This window comes from Anomaloglossus baeobatrachus, chromosome 4 (assembly GCF_048569485.1).
Source record: "Anomaloglossus baeobatrachus isolate aAnoBae1 chromosome 4, aAnoBae1.hap1, whole genome shotgun sequence".
In the NCBI taxonomy this organism is placed as follows: Eukaryota; Metazoa; Chordata; class Amphibia; order Anura; family Aromobatidae; genus Anomaloglossus; species Anomaloglossus baeobatrachus.
In genome coordinates this window covers 519499199-519520716 of record NC_134356.1, presented here as the reverse complement: position 1 = coordinate 519520716, position 21518 = coordinate 519499199, and the positions used below count along the sequence as shown (strand labels likewise).

Below are 21518 nucleotides of genomic sequence, written 5' to 3'. Positions count from 1 at the left end.
GCTGAAGAAGACACATTAAAATCCTGTACAAAACCTGCTGTGTGAGAGCTTAATCAGGATTTTAGGCATCAACTTTGACATGAACTGTAAGCTGGTTACATATGAACAATTTTTGGCTAAACTGTTACCGATTTCCGATCCAGTCATTTATTGCAAAATTCAGAATCTACATGTTCATGTTCTCCAAACAATGAATAGCAGTAATTGCTTGCATTTTAGTGTGTCATTAGCAAATAATGAATCATACAAGTGCCTACAACATTGTGTTGCATGCATTCATAATTGACCTGTAGGAAATAAATAAAAAATACTGGGTGTTATAAACTTGTATGAATCTCTGTGCATGCATCGAAATATGTCTTGAACATGGACAAGTCTGCTCTGTGTTGTATGCATAAAATTGTGTTGTGATGGGTTGTATGTTACATTTCTGGGTTTACCTTTGTAGTAATTAGTGATGAGCGAGCATGCTCGCCACAGCTCGTTACTCGTTCGATCCTCGAGTATGTGAGTTTGAAAATGTTTGCGTTTCCCATTAACTTATACTCAACTAATTATACTCAATACTCGTCACGTCGGAGCACCCCGATGTTCGATCGAGTAACGAGCAGTGGAGAGCACGCGCGCCCATCACTAGTAGTAATGTTTTAGGGGCTGTATAAACTATGAGCAAAACCAGATTAAAGAGTTTATTTAATCAAAGACAACGCCTTTTTAGTATTCATTCTCTACAGTGATGTACTGATCGTTGTTGGTCATGCATAGGAAGTAGCAGAGTTAATATGCATGGGGAAACCAGGTTTGTAGTTTGTAGCATCCATTTCTTTGCCACAATTGCAGAGATAATCTTTATTCTCTCACATAAGTGGAATCCTATCAGGCAAGCCCTTTATGCCATTTATATTTATATGCACTAATATGGAGAGAGCATGATTATGTATGTTGACAGCCCCTTTATTAGTTTGAATTTCGCAGACTGGTGTAGATCCAGAAGCTGATGCTGGCCATAAAGATTGCTGTTGGCTTTATACAGTGTGTCCACCCATATCCTGTCCACCGCCATTAACTTGAGAACAGCGGCAGCTATAGGCATAGAAGTATTGTCTAGGTATAGTAAAGTAGCCATGCGTTACGCAATGAAACCACCTATTGCGCCCCTTAGTGGAAATCAACGGAGTTAGTATTTTTATCTTGTAAACAAAACGAGATAGACAAAAAAAGGGAATTACAAAGTTGTAGGGCATCATCAATTCAATACGAATCGACACCTTGCATACAGAAATGCTACTATGATTAGAACATGTAAAACTCACAAGGCTGCGGACGTGAAGCGATACCTCATGGAGACCTTCCTACAAGTCATTGGGGATGGTGGCTGCATGGAGTGGCCTCCACGCTCACCTGACCTGACCCCATTGGACTTCTTTCTGTGAGGTCACATCAAAAAGCAGGTGTATGCGACCCCTCCACCAATATTGCAGGACCTACGACGACATATCACAGATGCTCTTGCAAATGTGTCACCTACCATATTGCACAACGTGCAGCAAGACACAGTATGAAAATAAAAAAAAAAAAAAAGCAACAATAAGAGGATAATGTCCTCCAAAAATCAAGTATTACTCACAGCAAGTTGGGCTGCAGTGTGTACATCGCCCTGGCCAAAAACTGATGCTCTAGCAGGATACAGCTAAACCCCCACTAAGTGGAGACATCACAGGTGCAGGAGAAGCACATCACACACACACCTTCATGGAATGGAGGGGAGGTGACTGCTAGATGATAAAACTGCACACAAGTGGCTTGCATAGAGCGCTGTTCACATGCAGATGACACAGTCACAAACCCGCAGCCTATTAGGTAACGCCCTTCTATTAGATCAGGCGGGCTGCCAAGCCGTACTCCACTGTATATCATGCACGGACAGACACTCTACAATGCAAGGCCCAACAGAAAGGGGCCTGGCTGTATCCTGTACAAACAAAAAAATATGAGGTTTTTGTTGGTATTTATGGCCATAAAACGTAAGCCTACACCCTTGTCAAGGGACCTCATGTCTGTAGGTCCCTACACTAAATATAAAAAAAAGCAACAATAAGAGGATAATGTCCTCCAAAAATCAAGTATTACTCACAGCAAGTTGGGCTGCAGTGTGTACATCGCCCTGGCCAAAAACTGATGCTCTAGCAGGATACAGCTAAACCCCCACTAAGTGGAGACATCACAGGTGCAGGAGAAGCACATCACACACACACCTTCATGGAATGGAGGGGAGGTGACTGCTAGATGATAAAACTGCACACAAGTGGCTTGCATAGAGCGCTGTTCACATGCAGATGACACAGTCACAAACCCGCAGCCTATTAGGTAACGCCCTTCTATTAGATCAGGCGGGCTGCCAAGCCGTACTCCACTGTATATCATGCACGGACAGACACTCTACAATGCAAGGCCCAACAGAAAGGGGCCTGGCTGTATCCTGTACAAACAAAAAAATATGAGGTTTTTGTTGGTATTTATGGCCATAAAACGTAAGCCTACACCCTCGTCAAGGGACCTCATGTCTGTAGGTCCCTACACTAAATATAAAAAAAAGCAACAATAAGAGGATAATGTCCTCCAAAAATCAAGTATTACTCACAGCAAGTTGGGCTGCAGTGTGTACATCGCCCTGGCCAAAAACTGATGCTCAAGCAGGATACAGCTAAACCCCCACTAAGTGGAGACATCACAGGTGCAGGAGAAGCACATCACACACACACCTTCATGGAATGGAGGGGAGGTGACTGCTAGATGATAAAACTGCACACAAGTGGCTTGCATAGAGCGCTGTTCACATGCAGATGACACAGTCACAAACCCGCAGCCTATTAGGTAACGCCCTTCTATTAGATCAGGCGGGCTGCCAAGCCGTACTCCACTGTATATCATGCACGGACAGACACTCTACAATGCAAGGCCCAACAGAAAGGTGAAGGTGTGTGTGTGATGTGCTTCTCCTGCACCTGTGATGTCTCCACTTAGTGGGGGTTTAGCTGTATCCTGCTAGAGCATCAGTTTTTGGCCAGGGCGATGTACACACTGCAGCCCAACTTGCTGTGAGTAATACTTGATTTTTGGAGGACATTATCCTCTTATTGTTGCTTTTTTTTATATTTAGTGTAGGGACCTACAGACATGAGGTCCCTTGACGAGGGTGTAGGCTTACGTTTTATGGCCATAAATACCAACAAAAACCTCATATTTTTTTGTTTGTACAGGATACAGCCAGGCCCCTTTCTGTTGGGCCTTGCATTGTAGAGTGTCTGTCCGTGCATGATATACAGTGGAGTACGGCTTGGCAGCCCGCCTGATCTAATAGAAGGGCGTTACCTAATAGGCTGCGGGTTTGTGACTGTGTCATCTGCATGTGAACAGCGCTCTATGCAAGCCACTTGTGTGCAGTTTTATCATCTAGCAGTCACCTCCCCTCCATTCCATGAAGGTGTGTGTGTGATGTGCTTCTCCTGCACCTGTGATGTCTCCACTTAGTGGGGGTTTAGCTGTATCCTGCTAGAGCATCAGTTTTTGGCCAGGGCGATGTACACACTGCAGCCCAACTTGCTGTGAGTAATACTTGATTTTTGGAGGACATTATCCTCTTATTGTTGCTTTTTTTTATATTTAGTGTAGGGACCTACAGACATGAGGTCCCTTGACGAGGGTGTAGGCTTACGTTTTATGGCCATAAATACCAACAAAAACCTCATATTTTTTTGTTTGTACAGGATACAGCCAGGCCCCTTTCTGTTGGGCCTTGCATTGTAGAGTGTCTGTCCGTGCATGATATACAGTGGAGTACGGCTTGGCAGCCCGCCTGATCTAATAGAAGGGCGTTACCTAATAGGCTGCGGGTTTGTGACTGTGTCATCTGCATGTGAACAGCGCTCTATGCAAGCCACTTGTGTGCAGTTTTATCATCTAGCAGTCACCTCCCCTCCATTCCATGAAGGTGTGTGTGTGATGTGCTTCTCCTGCACCTGTGATGTCTCCACTTAGTGGGGGTTTAGCTGTATCCTGCTAGAGCATCAGTTTTTGGCCAGGGCGATGTACACACTGCAGCCCAACTTGCTGTGAGTAATACTTGATTTTTGGAGGACATTATCCTCTTATTGTTGCTTTTTTTTATATTTAGTGTAGGGACCTACAGACATGAGGTCCCTTGACGAGGGTGTAGGCTTACGTTTTATGGCCATAAATACCAACAAAAACCTCATATTTTTTTGTTTGTACAGGATACAGCCAGGCCCCTTTCTGTTGGGCCTTGCATTGTAGAGTGTCTGTCCGTGCATGATATACAGTGGAGTACGGCTTGGCAGCCCGCCTGATCTAATAGAAGGGCGTTACCTAATAGGCTGCGGGTTTGTGACTGTGTCATCTGCATGTGAACAGCGCTCTATGCAAGCCACTTGTGTGCAGTTTTATCATCTAGCAGTCACCTCCCCTCCATTCCATGAAGGTGTGTGTGTGATGTGCTTCTCCTGCACCTGTGATGTCTCCACTTAGTGGGGGTTTAGCTGTATCCTGCTAGAGCATCAGTTTTTGGCCAGGGCGATGTACACACTGCAGCCCAACTTGCTGTGAGTAATACTTGATTTTTGGAGGACATTATCCTCTTATTGTTGCTTTTTTTATATTTAGTGTAGGGACCTACAGACATGAGGTCCCTTGACGAGGGTGTAGGCTTACGTTTTATGGCCATAAATACCAACAAAAACCTCATATTTTTTTGTTTGTACAGGATACAGCCAGGCCCCTTTCTGTTGGGCCTTGCATTGTAGAGTGTCTGTCCGTGCATGATATACAGTGGAGTACGGCTTGGCAGCCCGCCTGATCTAATAGAAGGGCGTTACCTAATAGGCTGCGGGTTTGTGACTGTGTCATCTGCATGTGAACAGCGCTCTATGCAAGCCACTTGTGTGCAGTTTTATCATCTAGCAGTCACCTCCCCTCCATTCCATGAAGGTGTGTGTGTGATGTGCTTCTCCTGCACCTGTGATGTCTCCACTTAGTGGGGGTTTAGCTGTATCCTGCTAGAGCATCAGTTTTTGGCCAGGGCGATGTACACACTGCAGCCCAACTTGCTGTGAGCAAGACACAGTATGCTGTCCAGATGTGCATGGCAGCTGACGGTGGCTACTTTGAGCATCAAAGTTAAATGAGTGCCATATGCGTGACCAGCATTCAATGTTTTGGGGGGGGTCATGGGTTTCATATCATAGCATTTCTGTATGCAAGGTGTCGATTCGTATTGAATTGATGATGCCCTACAATTTTTTAATTCACTTTTTTTCTCCATCTCATTCCGTTTTCAAGGTAAAAATGCTAACTCCGTTGTTTTTCACCAGGTGGCACTATAGGTGGTTTCATTGCGTAGCGCATGGCTACTTTACTATACCTAGATACCACTTCTATGCCTATAGCTGCCGCCGTTCTCAAGTTAATGGCGGTGGACAGGATATGGGTGGACACACTGTATAATGGAGACCTTTTTACAGCTTTTCGTGTTTTGGGAAGTTGAGCATTTATCCGATATTGTGATTTTTAATACATTTTTGAACAATGTATCACAGAAATATTTGATCACTGCACTAAAATCAAGTGAGCAGCATGGGTTTCATTAACTATTCTGCTGCTGTTAGTTTTGTGATAACTTATTACTGAATATTTTGTAGCTCTGTCTGACAAATTTCTGTCAAGAATTTAATCATTGACTCTCCCCTTCTCTTTGGGTCAGAGCATAATGTAAATTCTCAAATGGTTATTAATCTAGGGGTTGTACCAATAACTTGCTGACCAGTGGGGAACCCATAGATGAGACCCCCAATGATTGTTAAAACTGGGCTCCAGATATCCCCAATTTAAATGGCGCAAGCTGCCACAGGCATATTAATGCTGTATTCATTTGTCAGCAAGTCATCTCCTATCAGCTACAAACCCTTCAATCTCTTTTATGGGTCTTCATTAATGCTCACCTTAAAATACTGTGTGCTGTCCATAACGTTCAATTGTGTTTTACTGCAAACTAATAGTAATACACTATATATATAACAACTTCTTAATTTAGGTAAGATTACAATCATTAAGCTAAACTTATCAAAACTCTAAATGAAAATTTGACATGTTTTGGTCATAGCAAAAAATCATATGGCAGATTTCCTTTTTTTCCCTGCAGTTTAAGAAATGAAAGCTGAGCTGTGAAGGCCAGATTTTTTCCTAAATGGTTTTGAGAAGTGAGGGGGTGTGGGGGGGAATGGATTGAAGAATGAAAACATTCCTTTTCATAGCCATACACAACCAACATTGCTAATTCAATCTCTGCCCTGTTACTATGTAAAGTTTGACAATATTTATTCCTAAGACATTTGTGCATATATTACAAATTTACTGATACATTGGATAAGTTAAAGTGACTTAGGATTCTGAGCCAGAATAAGCAGCGAACGGAAAAATAGAATAGATCGGTCAAGGAATTAAAATGATATTCTCATCTCAGGCATGTATGGATGTATGGCATATCCACTGTGTATCTCATGAATGCCTAATAGAATGGGAGTCTTCTGTCAATGGAGACATGTGTGTAGCTTTGTCCAGTGCCTCTTACAGAAGTTCCAAAAATAGCGCCGCTATTTCAGCATTGACATATAAGAAGCAGTCACTCAAATGGCAGTGAAAAGTGGATCTTTAATAAATGTGACCTTTCGGTCTATTCTGACCTTTGTCAAACCAACACAGAGGTGTCGAGCAAGAACAATGAGTACTTTGGGCACTGGTAGTGGTAGAGAACAGGACGCTCCCCACCACTACCAGCACCCACAGTACTCATTTTTGACTCCTTGCACTCTTCTGCCCAAACCATGTATACAGTGTAACAATTTGTAGTAGGTAGAGGTTTCTATTTGTGAGGTCTATTCATATGGCCTGTTAAAATTTATATTCATATTCCTTCTTTTCCAGGATTTGAGGGATGTTCAATGGTTCCTACCATCTACCCGCTGGAGACACTCCACAACTCATTATCTCTTAAACAAGTTAGCGAGTTTTTAACAGACATATGTAAAACGTTTGCTGAGGCTCATTCCCGAGGATCATCAGGTAAAGTATATCAACTTATTGGATAGTTTTTCATTTCTTTTTTTTTTTTACAATGTGATGACGTAGATTTGATAGAAATATGATGTGACAATGTTATAAGTTTTACACCACAAAGAAAAAGAAATCAACAGTTTTCTGGCCAAACAAAAGAATAATTAAATTACAAAATCAGACCCACTATATATATGTTTACCTAAAAGGAAACCTCTGAACAACTAAACAAAAAGTATAAGGCCTAAAATAATTTTTATTGAGTAAGTTAAAATCAAAAATTACATACAATATCTGAAAATGGTGGTGCAGGAATGGACAGAAAGGACTACAGAAAAATAACCAATATTCATATCAGATCTCCACACGCAATAGATAAATAGCTTATTGTATAAAAAATAAATGTTTATTTTTTTACATAAAAATATATAGTACCCCAAACTGGTGCATCAAATATATATGTTCCCTACAAAACAGAACTATTCCGACAAAATAAATTGCATCAGTGAAATAAAGTGTCAGGTGCTAAACTGCACAAGGTGGAACAACTATTGCATGTGTTACTGTATAAATATTTAAAAGGCTAAATAAATATTATTAATTGCACTAGGGATTTGTCTAATATCAAAGTGCTAAGTCAGTCCCTTAATATATTAGTGCAAAAGCAAGGATGTAAAACCCCCTGGAAATCTCAATTTTATCAAACATGTAATATGCAATAAGTGTATATAGAAATGGTCTGGCGCTTTAAAAATTATATAATCTAACATGCCCAGCTAAAGGCCTAAGTAAATCAGTACACCAGTGTCATGCTAGGAGCAAGCATAGATAACAATGCAAATAGTGTTGCATTGCTAGACCAGAAACAATAGTGGTCTATGTGACCAAACAACATGCGGTAAATTACATCACTTAGAGGGTAAATATGCAGTTGTTTTTCGTCCACTCCTTTCCCCCCCAACGTATCTTTCATAAGAAAACATCAGGAGGCCTGTATGTAATTTTTGATTTAACTCAATAAAAATTATTTTAGGCCTTATACTTTTTATTTGTTGTGAGTTCTCCTCCAATGGAAGTCTTTAAAAGAGGTTGGACGGACATCTGTCTGGGATGATTTAGTGAATCCTGCTTTGAGCAGGGGGTTGGACTAGATGACCCAGGAGGTCCATTCCAACTCTAATATTCTATGATTCTATGATTAATTAAGTTTCATGGTCTTTCATACATCTATTAAAGGGTATGTAGTGTTTACTAAAAGGAAACTTGTTTGTTTCCTACTGTCCTAGCCATAAGCAGTATGCAATACCAAAAGGTCTTCTCATTGCAGAGGATTATTATTTACTTTATTTTTCTCTCTTAAACATCACAGCCCTTCAAATATCAGAAAGGCCAGAAAAGAATGCCTACGGGGTTTCTCATCTCTATTCCTCTCCTGACCAGGCTAAGTTTTATTGACAGATTTATACCTATTTGAGTATAAATGTAACTGTCAATCGGGTGCCATAGAGCAGAAGCCCAGTGGATGCTTCTTCTCAACTCTAGTTCTTTCCCAGTGTTTTTAATGAAAAACTGCAGCATTTCAGAGTAAAACGACATCAAGTCAATGAGTTCACATGTTGCTAATTCATCCTGGATGTAGTTGGTGAAGTATGAAATTGCTGACAGGTTCCCCTTAAAGAAATACTCCCATATAATGTTTTATCCTTTTAATATATTACAATCACATATTATAAAGCATTGTGCATTTACAATTACTCATTTTACTTTTGTACCCAGTTAATTCTTCTCTTTTTTTCATTTGCTTTATGACATCACATGATTAAAAATAAACTAACTGAATCCTTCTAAGCTCTATTTAGAAATCAGATGTCACTTTTCCATGTATGAGTCATCCCCTTCTTCAACTCCTTGCCCAGCTGCTCCCTCCTTACCCCTGCCAGGGACTTTAAAGTGATGACTCATGCACGGAAAAGAGACTTCCTGTTTCTACATAGAGCTGAGAAGGATTCAGTGAATGAGTTTTTAATCATGTGATGTCATAGACCTAATGGAAAAGAGAAGAATTAACTGGGTAGAACAGCAAAATGAGCAAAGTTTAGTAAACAGGTCAATATAATATAACTACTGCAATATATTAGAGAATTAGACCAATTAGCAAATAATACCCATTAAAATTAATCTTTATTCATAATGATTAAAACCAAATATTTCAACCATACAAACAAACACACAATGTGCGTGTAGTGTGTGAGTACACACTTGGTAGAAGGTATTAGAAGATGATATAGAGGGGCCTGAGTTGAATGTGATAGATTATGCAAGAATTGGACACTTGGGGATATATCTTTCCCTCCTCTTGGTCCTACCTCACAATGAAGCTTTAAGCACCCTAGGTGTGTGGTGCCCCCATTCCACGACAGCTCATCCTCTCTGCTCCTATCTACCTTGTAATAAATCCACCACCAATCTCCAAAAGTGCAAGGTACAATAAAATCAGCACATAAATGTCAGACACAATACAAGATATAGTGTATTAATTTGGTAGACTCGCACTACAGATGCAATTTAAATCTACCGATTATAGTAGTATTGCCCAGAATAGGACTTACACAGATAGCTCGGGGTCAGTGCCAACAGCACCCTCCTCTTATTTGATAAACTGAAAAAATACAGTCCCAATGTTAACTATATGTCACCTCAATGAGGATCTCTGATATCAATGAATACGGGCGGCCATAATCTCGCGCATGCGCCGTGCCACTCTCGCGGGACTGCAATGTGCACAGTGTGACCGCTGGTGACGTGTTGCGCATGCGCGAGATTATGGGTGGCGCTGTGACTTTCATCAGCAAGTACCCGCCCATAATCTCGTGATCGCGCTTTCACCGCCGCCTCCACCGTTCTGCGCAAGCGCTGGCCAGCTTACCTCACGTCACCTCTTTGAAATTGCGCGATGGGGGACGGCCTAAAGCGACAGGGAGGCAGACTAACGGACACCAGAGAGCCCACCCCCGTGTACCATTATCAAGATCTGAATACAAAAAGCTACCACTTTATAAAATCTTTATTTTGGTCAGAAAGGGGGCACATAAACAACAGGAACATTGCTAGAATGCAGCCCAGGAGCTGCAGAGGGGGAATCTTTTAGGTTTAGTGCAAAATTTCTGATGACAGGTTCCCTTTAACCCGTTTCCCCCCACTAGTTATTGGGGTTCATCATGCAAACAGAATACGGTAACTGGGAGCAGAATCGTATCCCAGTTACACCAAGATGCCACCTAAAAGATGCTCAATGTCCCATAGGGCCCGCTCATCTGGTTCCGGGAGGTTAATACCTCACTCCTAGTGCTGCGACTAATATATTAGAGAACACAAAAATGCACGGCTGAGCTTCTGGGGGCATTTGGGAGCGATAGCAGTCAGCTAAATGATTGACAGCTATCTAAGGTGTACAGCCAACTTAAGTCTGAGTTAATCTGTATCACACATCGTACTCATTAGTAGCTCAGACTGCTAATTTAGCATTCCATTACTGCTCAGATTGGCTACCATTTATAAATTCAATCTGACCAAGAAAGAACATTATATTTTGAGTTGATTTCTCTTACAACATAAATGGAATGATGATAATGTACATAACCTTCACTGAGAAAAATGTCTACATCGAGCCAAATGAGCCGTATGCCGTATTCACACAACCATGTTTCACGCGGGTCTTCTGATACAAACTTGACAGACTCAATAAGAAACTGTCAGGTTGGGAACAGAATATCTGCGACCAATTCGTACATCACGGTCCATGTTCTGACTGTGACCCATGGATGTGTGAATGCGGCATTAGTCAGGGAAAGTCTGGATTTTAGCTGTTAAGCAAAATATTTGGTTATGTTGTAGCTTGATAAACACTATCCCTCCCTTTATGTTTCTGATTCTTTCCACATTTTCACTGCATTCATTAATTTAGTTGATTTTGCTGTGACATTGCTGTGCGACAATTTCCAATAAGTTGGTTCTTTTTATATACAAAGTAGAGAATATTGCACAGCAAGCAGCTAAGATGTCTCCCTGGTCATAGTTATCAGTGTGACTGATATCTTGGTATGCATAGATAGCCAAACTTTCAAGATTTATGAGATCTTTAACATGAATATCTACTCATGCTAGTATCTATCACAGCTGAGTAATCTCTACCATTTGTTTAATCATATCAGCGGGATGTGACTCCATGATGCACCGCCAAGCAACAGGAGATGTCTATCTGCCTCACAGGATTCTCTCCTCTTCATCACTTCCACTGCGACACCGCTCAGAGCGGCCTCCTTGGTGTAAGTTCTTTTGGTGTATATGTAAGTGTATAAAGCTGAAGTGGAAAATAAGTTTAATGAGGTTCTCCAGGCACAATAAAACTTTGCCCAGGTGAGGTGATATGTAAGATAAAAATACCTCACCCCTAGACACCCGCCTGTATCCAGCACAGGGCACTCTGTGGTCTGCGCCGAGACAGGAAGTGGCTACCGTTTCTCCAGCCATCAGAGCACTGTGGTTTATGATTGACTGCAGCGGTCAGGTGACTTTGATCAGTGTGTCATCATAAAACATCTGATGAAGTGTTACCGAAGTCACTTGTCCACTAAAGTCAATCAAAGGATGCAGCGGTCTTTTTGTTAGAACAATTGTCAGAGTGGCCTGTTTGGCATCCAGAGGTAGAGTGCCCACAGGCAAGAATCACCGGTGACATTTTCATTTTGCCCTGACAATCCCTTTAACTTATGTGTTATTCATCTTCAGTCTACAATGCCTATTCTTCTTAGCATGCTGCTTGATTCATCTGTTTCTTATCGCAGATTTTGTATAACATTGATAACAGTTTTGGCAAGTTTGTTCTTATGCACTGAAACAAAATGTTAAAATCTGTTACCTTATTATCACACAAAATAGTTTTTGGGCTTCCCCACTAACCAAACTGCATGGGATAGTCATGTTGAAGAAAGGGGCTAGTTTGGGTATTTAACAGTCAAATTGTCAACCCATAGTGGACACTTGCAAGGTGACTTACAGACTTGAACAGGAGGATAAGGCAGCCCCTATTCTTTGGGGCTATGTTGGCACATCAGAATATAATAGGCAGTTTACAAGCATCTGGAACTGCGGCACTATAATTTGATATGACAATTCTACTTGGAATTGTATATGCAACCATTAGCTAGTGCTATAAAAAAAAGTTATGAAATTATTGCTTAGAATACTTTTTAGGACAGATGTAGCATGTGTCAAAGTAACAATATGCCATATACAATGATACAGCAATCATGAACTCTACTTTGAAAACTGTACAAGCCATATAAAATGTCACATTAGGGTTTTCTGCATCATAATATGATATTGTAATGTGTTTAGTGTCAAGTTAATGTGTGTTACAGCTGTAATCTTAGTAGGCCATGGTTAGTGCTGAATGAAACTACCGATAGGTTCATTTTCATTTATGGCCTTTTGAAAACCTTCTTTGCATCATTATTTTATGAAAATAATCAAAGTAACCTAAGTAAAGCCACAACTGTGCAAAACATTCCGATCAGACTGTATGAAGCCTACGGTCATGACGAACCTCTTACTATGTCTTTGATGGTGCGGTGCCATGCTGCGATCAGTGGTCTGGTGATACCACAGCAGCATAGGAAGCAATCCAGTCTGACAGGTCACTGATTTTTCAGTGACCTGCCTCTCTGGCCGAAATCTCACACAGGCGCGGTCATTGCTGAGGGCTGGCATGCACGGTAACATTAAAATTACGACATTTTGAAGAAAAATCAATCTGCACATGTGCCACCTCGGCATTTCATACAGAAGAGACAGGTCACTGAAAAAGTGGATAATGTGGATAATGCTCACACAGGCAGGAGATGACCACATGAAGCGTCCAGCACCACAGCATTTGCACCTTCTTACCATAAATCTTCACTGCCCGATTACGGAAAAACTACAAAACAGATTTATTTGAAAAAGAAGTGTCACTTTACTCACCTTCAAAGCGCCATTACAGCCATGACTTTAGAGAAATATAAAAAATCCGGCTGACAGATCCTCATTAAATGGAATCTGTCAGTAGGCTTTTGTTACCTCAGTTAATGAATGTAACCTCGCATCACCAATTAGGTGCTCAGGAGAAAAATATATATAAGTAGTGAAGTACTCCGGCAGTCATAAAACACCCCAATAAGAAAACCAGAGAAAAATAGATATGTTCTTGTTTTATTTTTATTCAACAATTGTTGTAACAGAGTCCGAAAAATATATATATGACGTTTCGGCCCCTGGCCTTTGTCAAAATCGGACCAGCAGATGGACTGACAATAGAAATGAGGTTTTGGTTCACAAGAATATATCAATCGAAACCTGTAATAAGGTTGGTAATATTAACGGATATGTGAAGCGGTAAGGGATAGATCACATGACTATGAATTGACACAGCCTGCAATGAACCGGCAGGATTCTCCATGACACTCTCCCTGACACTATGGCATAAGACTCTTCATTTTGGGACTAATGCCTCCATCCAGCCATCTCATATCACTACACTTAATAGGAACCGTTTGTCCTATTTCCTTATTCCAAACAGATTAATATAGAAAAAAAATCCTTTATTAACCCTGCAGTGTGATGATAGTTTATCCAGGTATCTTGGGCACCAGAACCCTATTTAACATTTATACATTGTGATCCATGGTCCCCCTTCATTTTTGATCTATACACACCTTCACAGGTTCATTGCAGGCTGTGTCAATTCATAGTCATGTGATCTATCCCTTACCGCTTCACATATCCGTTTATATTACCAACCTCATTATAGGTTTTGATTGATCTATTCTTGTGAACCAAAACCTCATTTCTATTGTCAGTCCATCTGATGGTCCGATTTTGACAAAGGCCAGTTGCCGAAACGTCATATATATATTTTTCGGACTCTGTTACAACAATTATTGAATAAAAATAAAACAAGAACATATCTATTTTTCTCTGGTTTTCTTATTGGGGTGTTTTATTAGTGCCGGAGTATTTCTCGGCTTTTGTTACCTCATCTGAGAGCAGCGTAATGTAGGAAAAGAGACCCTAATTTTAATGTGTCACTTATCTTGCTGGGTGCAGCAGTTGTGACACAATCAGTGTTTTTAGATGTAATGTGAAGCAAAGCTGAGAAAGCTGCCCCCGCCAACACCAGGCTATCTGTATAATCTGTATACAGTGTCTGTTGACCGTGAGCTGCTTATCCCAGAAGGGGTGAGGTCAGATACAGGCTCAATGTGCGCTGTAGTCCAGCAGTGATAATCACCCAGTGATGAAACCTTCATTATAAGTAAACCACAGGACACAATGTGATAAGTGACACATTGCTGAATTTGGGGTTTTAGCCTTTACCTTATGCTGTCCTCAGATTACATAGGAAAAACCTGCTTACAGATTCCCATTAAGCAACACCAGTACAACTTGTCAGTTTTCGATGCCATGCTTTACTATAATGTGTGTGTTTAGACAAGTTGTTAGATTTTCCATTATGATTCATTAGTTTATGTGATGAATAATATCAATAAATCATAACAAATGCATTGTATTGTCATTAACAGATAGCAGCGGTCCATCCAGCACTGTGTCCAGCGCAGGACCCTCCTCTCCAACCACTATAGACCTTTCTGCACGTTTTAACTTTAATGAAAAGACGCTAACCGAAGATCACAGAAGAAAGTTGAATCTTGATATGTTGCAGCCCCAGCAGTCACAAAATGGTGACACTGCCAGCTGTCAAGACATCTGCCATAACACACCTCCATCCGAAGAACCACCGAATTCTAACCCACTGTCACCACAGCCTTCTTGTGACTTACCATCAGCTTCACAGCCATGTGTAGAGGATGAAGCCGAACAAGCAGAAGACTTTACTAAAAATGAAGATTCTATAACGGAGACCACATGGAACATGGATTCTGGTGATCAAATAGTTCCTCAGCCAGCATTAAATGAGCAGCTATTCACAGAGCTATCCATACATGGACAGGAAACCTCCCTTTAGATCACTGAAATGACATTTATCTGTCCCAATGTGGATCAAACAATAATATATGTCGTAATTAAAACAATAGCTAATAAGACATTAACAATAAAACCTTTTTATTGTTTTTATTGGGTCAAACAATTGAACAGGTGCCTAAGACCCCACAAGCGACTTACTGTATGTGGTTGAAGAACAAGCGTTGGTTTCTCTTTTGGATCATCAACAGTTAGTAAACTGTAGGGAATTAATACTTTTGTGAGCTGCTGAAGAATGTTTTGGGTTGTTTTTTATCAAGGAGGAAGATTCTGCTGACTATTACTTATGATATACTGGGAATATGATTCTCCAACCACTAATTTACTACTCATTTGTTGGGCTGAACATGGTAAACTGCCTATTTGTGGACTACTAGCAACATGTACAGCTGAATGAAACCTGTTTTGTTGCACTCTGCTTTGCACACCTCTGCAGTGTCATGTAGCCGATATCTTTTTATTCACGGTTTCTTTCATCGGTCAGTTTGGACTTTTGCTCGGCTTTAGAGTCAATAAAAATCTTATAACAGCAGATAGCTCTCTTTTAGAATTCAGATAATAGAATACTGCCATAGTGACGAGCCACTGATCTAGATACTGAGCACCAGCTACATCATGCTCATAGTTTTCCAGCAGGTGACTGAGATATTTTATGCGAAAGACTTCCAAAATACCTTTGTAGTGAATGAAGATAATCCATTAATTTATTGCCCTTTTATTTTTATATTCATCTGTTTTCATTACTACTTCTTGCATATTGACCGATTAATCTTAGGAATGCTGGTAACAATGGTACATCCGAATTTCACCAGCGTCGAAGAATAATTAAAAGCTAAATGTGATGCATGAATATTTTAAAGGGATACTGACTTCCGAAACTACTGATGGTTCTTCCCGGAGCGGTTTTCATCATGGTATTGTACCATGTCAGATACTCTCACCAGAACGATAGGACACCTTCAAGTTGGACTTAATTTCTTAAGTGTTTGGTATTAACACCTTGAAGAATCCATTACTGTCTTTCTGAAAGTGTGTCTGCACTGAGCTTATTGCGTCATACACCATTTGCACTCCTGTGGTATGACGGATTGTGCCAGAGAGATGTTGGCTAAAATTATTTTTAGGATTTACATGCAATGACTGAATTTTATTTCTTCTACTGACTTTGGTTGAGTGTGTGTAGAATATACTGCCAGGTGCCCCTCTTTTGGGCGCCGAAATTTATACTAAAGCAGCTAGAGCAGTTGTGGCTTTATATTTTGTATATCGATTGGACTTTACAGGGTGCATTTTAGTCCTGATGAATACTTGAAAAATCACTGCTGAGCAAGAACGTTTTCTTGCATATTGTTGACTGTCCACTTAATCGAACAAAAGTTTAGGTGCCAAAAGGTAATATGAATACTAATCGTTTTCTATTTTCCCAAGTATTTCTGGTAAGAGTCATCATAAAAACTTAAGGAAAACTTTCAGTGGAATGTATTCTGGTACCTATAATGGAGTAAGCCTAAGGCTTTTTCTACAAGATGTTGGACACACTTTACTAGAATGCATCCTGTGCTGTTATACTTGACCGCAGATTATGGCTACCGGTTTTGATGTACTGATTTTTTTGTTTGTTTGGGGGGGGTTTGTATAAACATACAGCTACATTTTCTAATGCAGTCTTTATTTTATTTTTTTTCTTTAATTACATTGAGAGAAAAATTTAAAAAAAGATGACTGATAATTTATTGTAAAAAAAAAAATAGAAAAAAGTAAAAAACAAAAAATAATATAAACTGTTAATAAAACCGGAAGCCCTAATTGTAGTTTGGAAAGGATATATTGTATAAGAAGTGAAGAGAAAAAAATGCTATTTTTAAAAGTAATCTATTACAATTTAAATGAATAAATCTATATTATATATATATATAAATATAAGTTTATGTAGAAACTGTTGTCCAATGTATTTCTCCATGCTCTTTGGATCATGTTACCATTGTGCTGAATAGTTTGTGTCCGCTTTAATACTCTGTGATCAGTAGTTGTTCTGTATACTTCTGCTCGGGCTTTGTACACATTGTAGATTTATTTTCTAGATGACTATGCTGTAAATTGTCATTTTATGTTGTGATTATCCTTAGAATTGTTGTTCCGCTGTAATGTGTATAAGTTATACAGTACATGGGTATTCTGTGCTGATTCTTTTCCCGCTGTGACCATACAATGCCGGCTTCTTTATCTGGAAGGTTCTTTTCCTGCTGTGACCATACGCCGCAGGCTTCTTTATCTGAAAAGATATATAACTTTGAGGAAACAAGGGAATACATCCTACACCGTCTTTATGTCTTCATTCAATGTTACATCAAATGTGTTTGTTAAGCGATATGTTCTGCGCAGAAAACAACAATGCAGATAGAAGGGAACGTCTGAAACACTCTGATCTGATATAGAACAGTCCATCCAGTGCTTACTGATTAAGGGTAATTTTACAGGAACATCAACCTAATATAATTTCCAGAATATCTGTACATTTGTGAAAAGGAATAAGTCTAGCTTTTTTTTAAATTATTTTTCTGAATTCTTTAATTTCTGTATTTTAGCACAATGTACATCTGAAATTACATAGAAGCAATAATTTTAGGCCGGTCCCTCCACACAGGGAGGAATGCAAACAATAATGAGCTTATTGTTTACTGTTATACAATGTCTTAAAGGGAATGTATGGTCAGAAAAGGATCTATTTGTTTAAATCAGGTTTTTATGTTAAACATTTTAATAATTTTCTTGTGGATTTTTTTAATTAATATTATCATGCTTTTACCTTTTTTTTTTTCATCACAAAACCTTCCAAATTTTAACCCTGACACACCCTGTTCCATAGAGATCACTTTTCAGTAGTTACCACCATATTGTTATAAGTAGGATTAAAGTTGAAAGTCACAGCTCACCTCCTACGCTTTCCTGCACATATTTCAATAATACAGGGCATGCTAAGAAAACTCTTCAATTGAAGCTATTCAGTCATGTCTAGTCTGCAGGTTCCTTTGGTTTACTTGGCTGCTGTGAGGTATATTTCTGAATGTTAATCAGAAAAACTCTACAATCAGAAAATAAAAACATTAGAGAAAAAATATTTCATTTTTGAGGCTTTAATTAGTAAAACAAAATTATGGTCATATATTTTGTTTACCACTTCCCAACATATGATGTACTGTTACATAGTTTGTCTGGTCCCGGTCTTTGATGCTAGCTCAGCAACTGGTTTTCACTATATACGTCAGGACTGAGTTATTGCAGTGTATATAGCATAAATCAGAAGATCACAGATTAATGTTCCCTAAGGGACTACAAAATAAAGTGGGGAAAAAAAAAATATCTGAAAATGTTTCCTTTCTTTTTCCCCATTAAAAATAAGTACGAATTTTAAGAAATATACAGTTAGGTCCAGAAATATTTGGACAGTGACACAATTTTCGCGAGTTGGGCTCTGCATGCCACCACATTGGATTTGAAATGAAACCTCTACAACAGAATTCAAGTGCAGATTGTAACGTTTAATTTGAAGGTTTGAACAAAAATATCAGATAGAAATTGTAGGAATTGTACACATTTCTTTACAAACAATCCACATTTTAGGAGGTCAAAAGTAATTGGACAAATAAACCAAACCCAAACAAAATATTTTTATTTTCAATATTTTGTTGCGAATCCTTTGGAGGCAATCACTGCCTTAAGTCTGGAACCCATGGACATCACCAAACGCTGGGTTTCCTCCTTCTTAATGCTTTGCCAGGCCTTTACAGCCGCAGCCTTCAGGTCTTGCTTGTTTGTGGGTCTTTCCGTCTTAAGTCTGGATTTGAGCAATTGAAATGCATGCTCAATTGGGTTAAGATCTGGTGATTGACTTGGCCATTGCAGAATGTTCCACTTTTTTGCGCTCATGAACTCCTGGGTAGCTTTGGCTGTATGCTTGGGGTCATTGTCCATCTGTACTATGAAGCGCCGTCCGATCAACTTTGCGGCATTTGGCTGAATCTGGGCTGAAAGTATATCCCTGTACACTTCAGAATTCATCCGGCTACTCTTGTCTGCTGTTATGTCATCAATAAACATTTGACATTAACAAATTGACATTGACATTGACATAAACATTTTGTCATTTCATAGAAAACATTGAATCACCAGCCCGAGAGTATAGGGAGAAACCTGGTTAGTCCAGAGCCAGTTGCTCCCTGCACTTCTAGGTGATTGACAGGTCTCTCCTATGTGTGACATTGTCCTTGGCTCTTTATTCTATGTTTTCTCTGAAACTCCGGAGCGCTTCAGAATAAAACATACCTGGCTGCAATCACGCAGCCATTCTCTGATTCATGCTGCCTGTGGTCTCGGCATTATTAATTGACTTTCCTTTAATAACTTTAGGCAACATAGCCTATTTTAGGCTGTGTGCCCACAATGAGTTTTTGGTGAATTTTTGACTCTGCATATTGTTGCATCAAAAGCGCAGCTGCTTACTGTTCCAGCTAAGTGATTGGCTTTCTAGAAATCCCATACTCACTGGCCTTCTTTTTTCTCAACGGAATCTGGTTAGTACAGCACAGATACCAAAACATAGCTTGCATTTATCATTCAAGAATTATGGGGATCAATGTAAACTGGCCTGTGTTCAGTCTTTCAAATTTGCAACATGTCAATTTTGCCTGCGAGTACGCTGAATTTTCTGTGCAAATTCTCCCCGTAGACTTGCATTAGTTGTGGAAAATCCGCAAATAATCCATGTGCATTCTTAGTTTGTTTCTGCTGCAGAAACGCATCAGAAAAGCATGTAATCCGCACATAGCTAAATCAGGAAAATTTGGGCAAAGCTAAATGCCAGGAAGTATCAAAAACAAAGCAGTTTTATTTAAAACATGACATACCGATCAAATACAAACACTGCAGCGTCAAAAACGCAATAAAAAACATATAAAAAAAACTCAACGAAAACTCATTGTGGGAACGTAGTCTTATGGTGTTATAAGGATAAGAAAATCCTAGTCAAAAGGTGCCACATGCTGACAGGTCTGAGCCGTAATATTGTACACAACCTGTAGACAGGAGTGCCATTGTTTTTGGAATAAAGCAGTCACGTTTTTTTAAACCTGGCTTAGATTTCTATTGTTAGTATTTATATGTAATTTGATGATGATTTTTAAGACATCAGAGTATATTGTCTTAGTGCTCCCATCTCAGGCGACTCTCACATACACAGGCCGAGTGCTCCTATGCTCTCCATACACAAGTTAGATTGTCGGCCAAACCTGTTAATATCGGCAGGCATTAGTCTAATGGGTATAGAGGGCTTCAGACCTTAATTCCATACTGTTAGGTCACAAACCAACTGCATGCATTATTACATAGATCCCTAAAATCCAGAATTGCTTTATAAATCTGAGTTAGAATGGCTGCATAATTCATTTTGACAATGTAGTCTCAATCTCCACACACCTAGCCTTTTTGACAGCTCTTCAGTGTCCTTCCTCCCTGCTGCTGAAATTTCACACTGCTAGTAGACTCCTGAGATCACTCCTTTATGGCTGGACTCATAAAATATTAATTTTAATATCAGAAATATACAGCCATTATGAAGTGGATTTTCACCGCAAGTGCGCCATCTACATCATCCAGTCTATGTGATCTATTTATGCAGTATGCCATGTGTATTGTGAAATCTGGTGAAGGATCCGCCAAGTATTTTTGATTTTTTTTTTTTCTTGACCCTTTAGGGGGTTAAGCTAATTAAATTTCACTGTGATTATATTAAAGTATACACTATAATTGTATCTACTTACAACATAATATAATCTACCTATTAAATCATAAGTCATTATACCCAACTATACAGTGTTTGTACAGAGCAAAGTAAATTGAAAAATCTGTCCATTCACTATTGCCATATCGCTTTATAATTGGATGTTTTGTTCTCATATATTGAATTGTATCATTGGTCTGGAACAGGCCATACAGTGTAGAGATTGCCTATACCACTTTAAAGCCATATATTTTAATATGTACGTCTATGAAAGCTTAAATAGAGTAAACTTTACCTTTAAAATGGGTTGACCAGGCTTGGAGCACAAGCCTGCAGTCAGTTTATGTGTGTGCACTGTCAGGATTCATCGGAAACAGGCCAGTGTGTGACTGCAAGTACGCAATTTGCATACATGCAGTCACGTGCCAACTAGACCTGCATGGCCTTGCTCAATAGACATGAATTGAGGGAGGCTGGCCATGTCTACTCAGAATGTGTCAGTAAGTATGCAGAGCCAATACTCATGGTCACATAACCA

At 39.6% G+C, this 21518-nt stretch overlaps 1 protein-coding gene across 9 annotated transcripts in view; it reads left to right on the top strand.

Annotated features, from left to right (window-relative positions):
- PPIP5K1 (diphosphoinositol pentakisphosphate kinase 1) overlaps positions 1-18903 on the top strand; it is a 316383-nt gene extending 297480 nt beyond the window's left edge. For all 9 annotated transcript variants that reach the window (XM_075345881.1, XM_075345880.1, XM_075345875.1 and 6 more), the window contains 3 exons: positions 6997-7134; positions 11337-11450; positions 14745-18903. In XM_075345881.1, the coding sequence (XP_075201996.1) occupies positions 6997-7134; positions 11337-11450; positions 14745-15187 (695 nt within the window). In that variant the 3' untranslated portion in view covers positions 15188-18903. The remainder of the gene's footprint in view (positions 1-6996; positions 7135-11336; positions 11451-14744) is intronic.
- The last annotated feature ends 2615 nt before the right edge of the window (positions 18904-21518 follow it).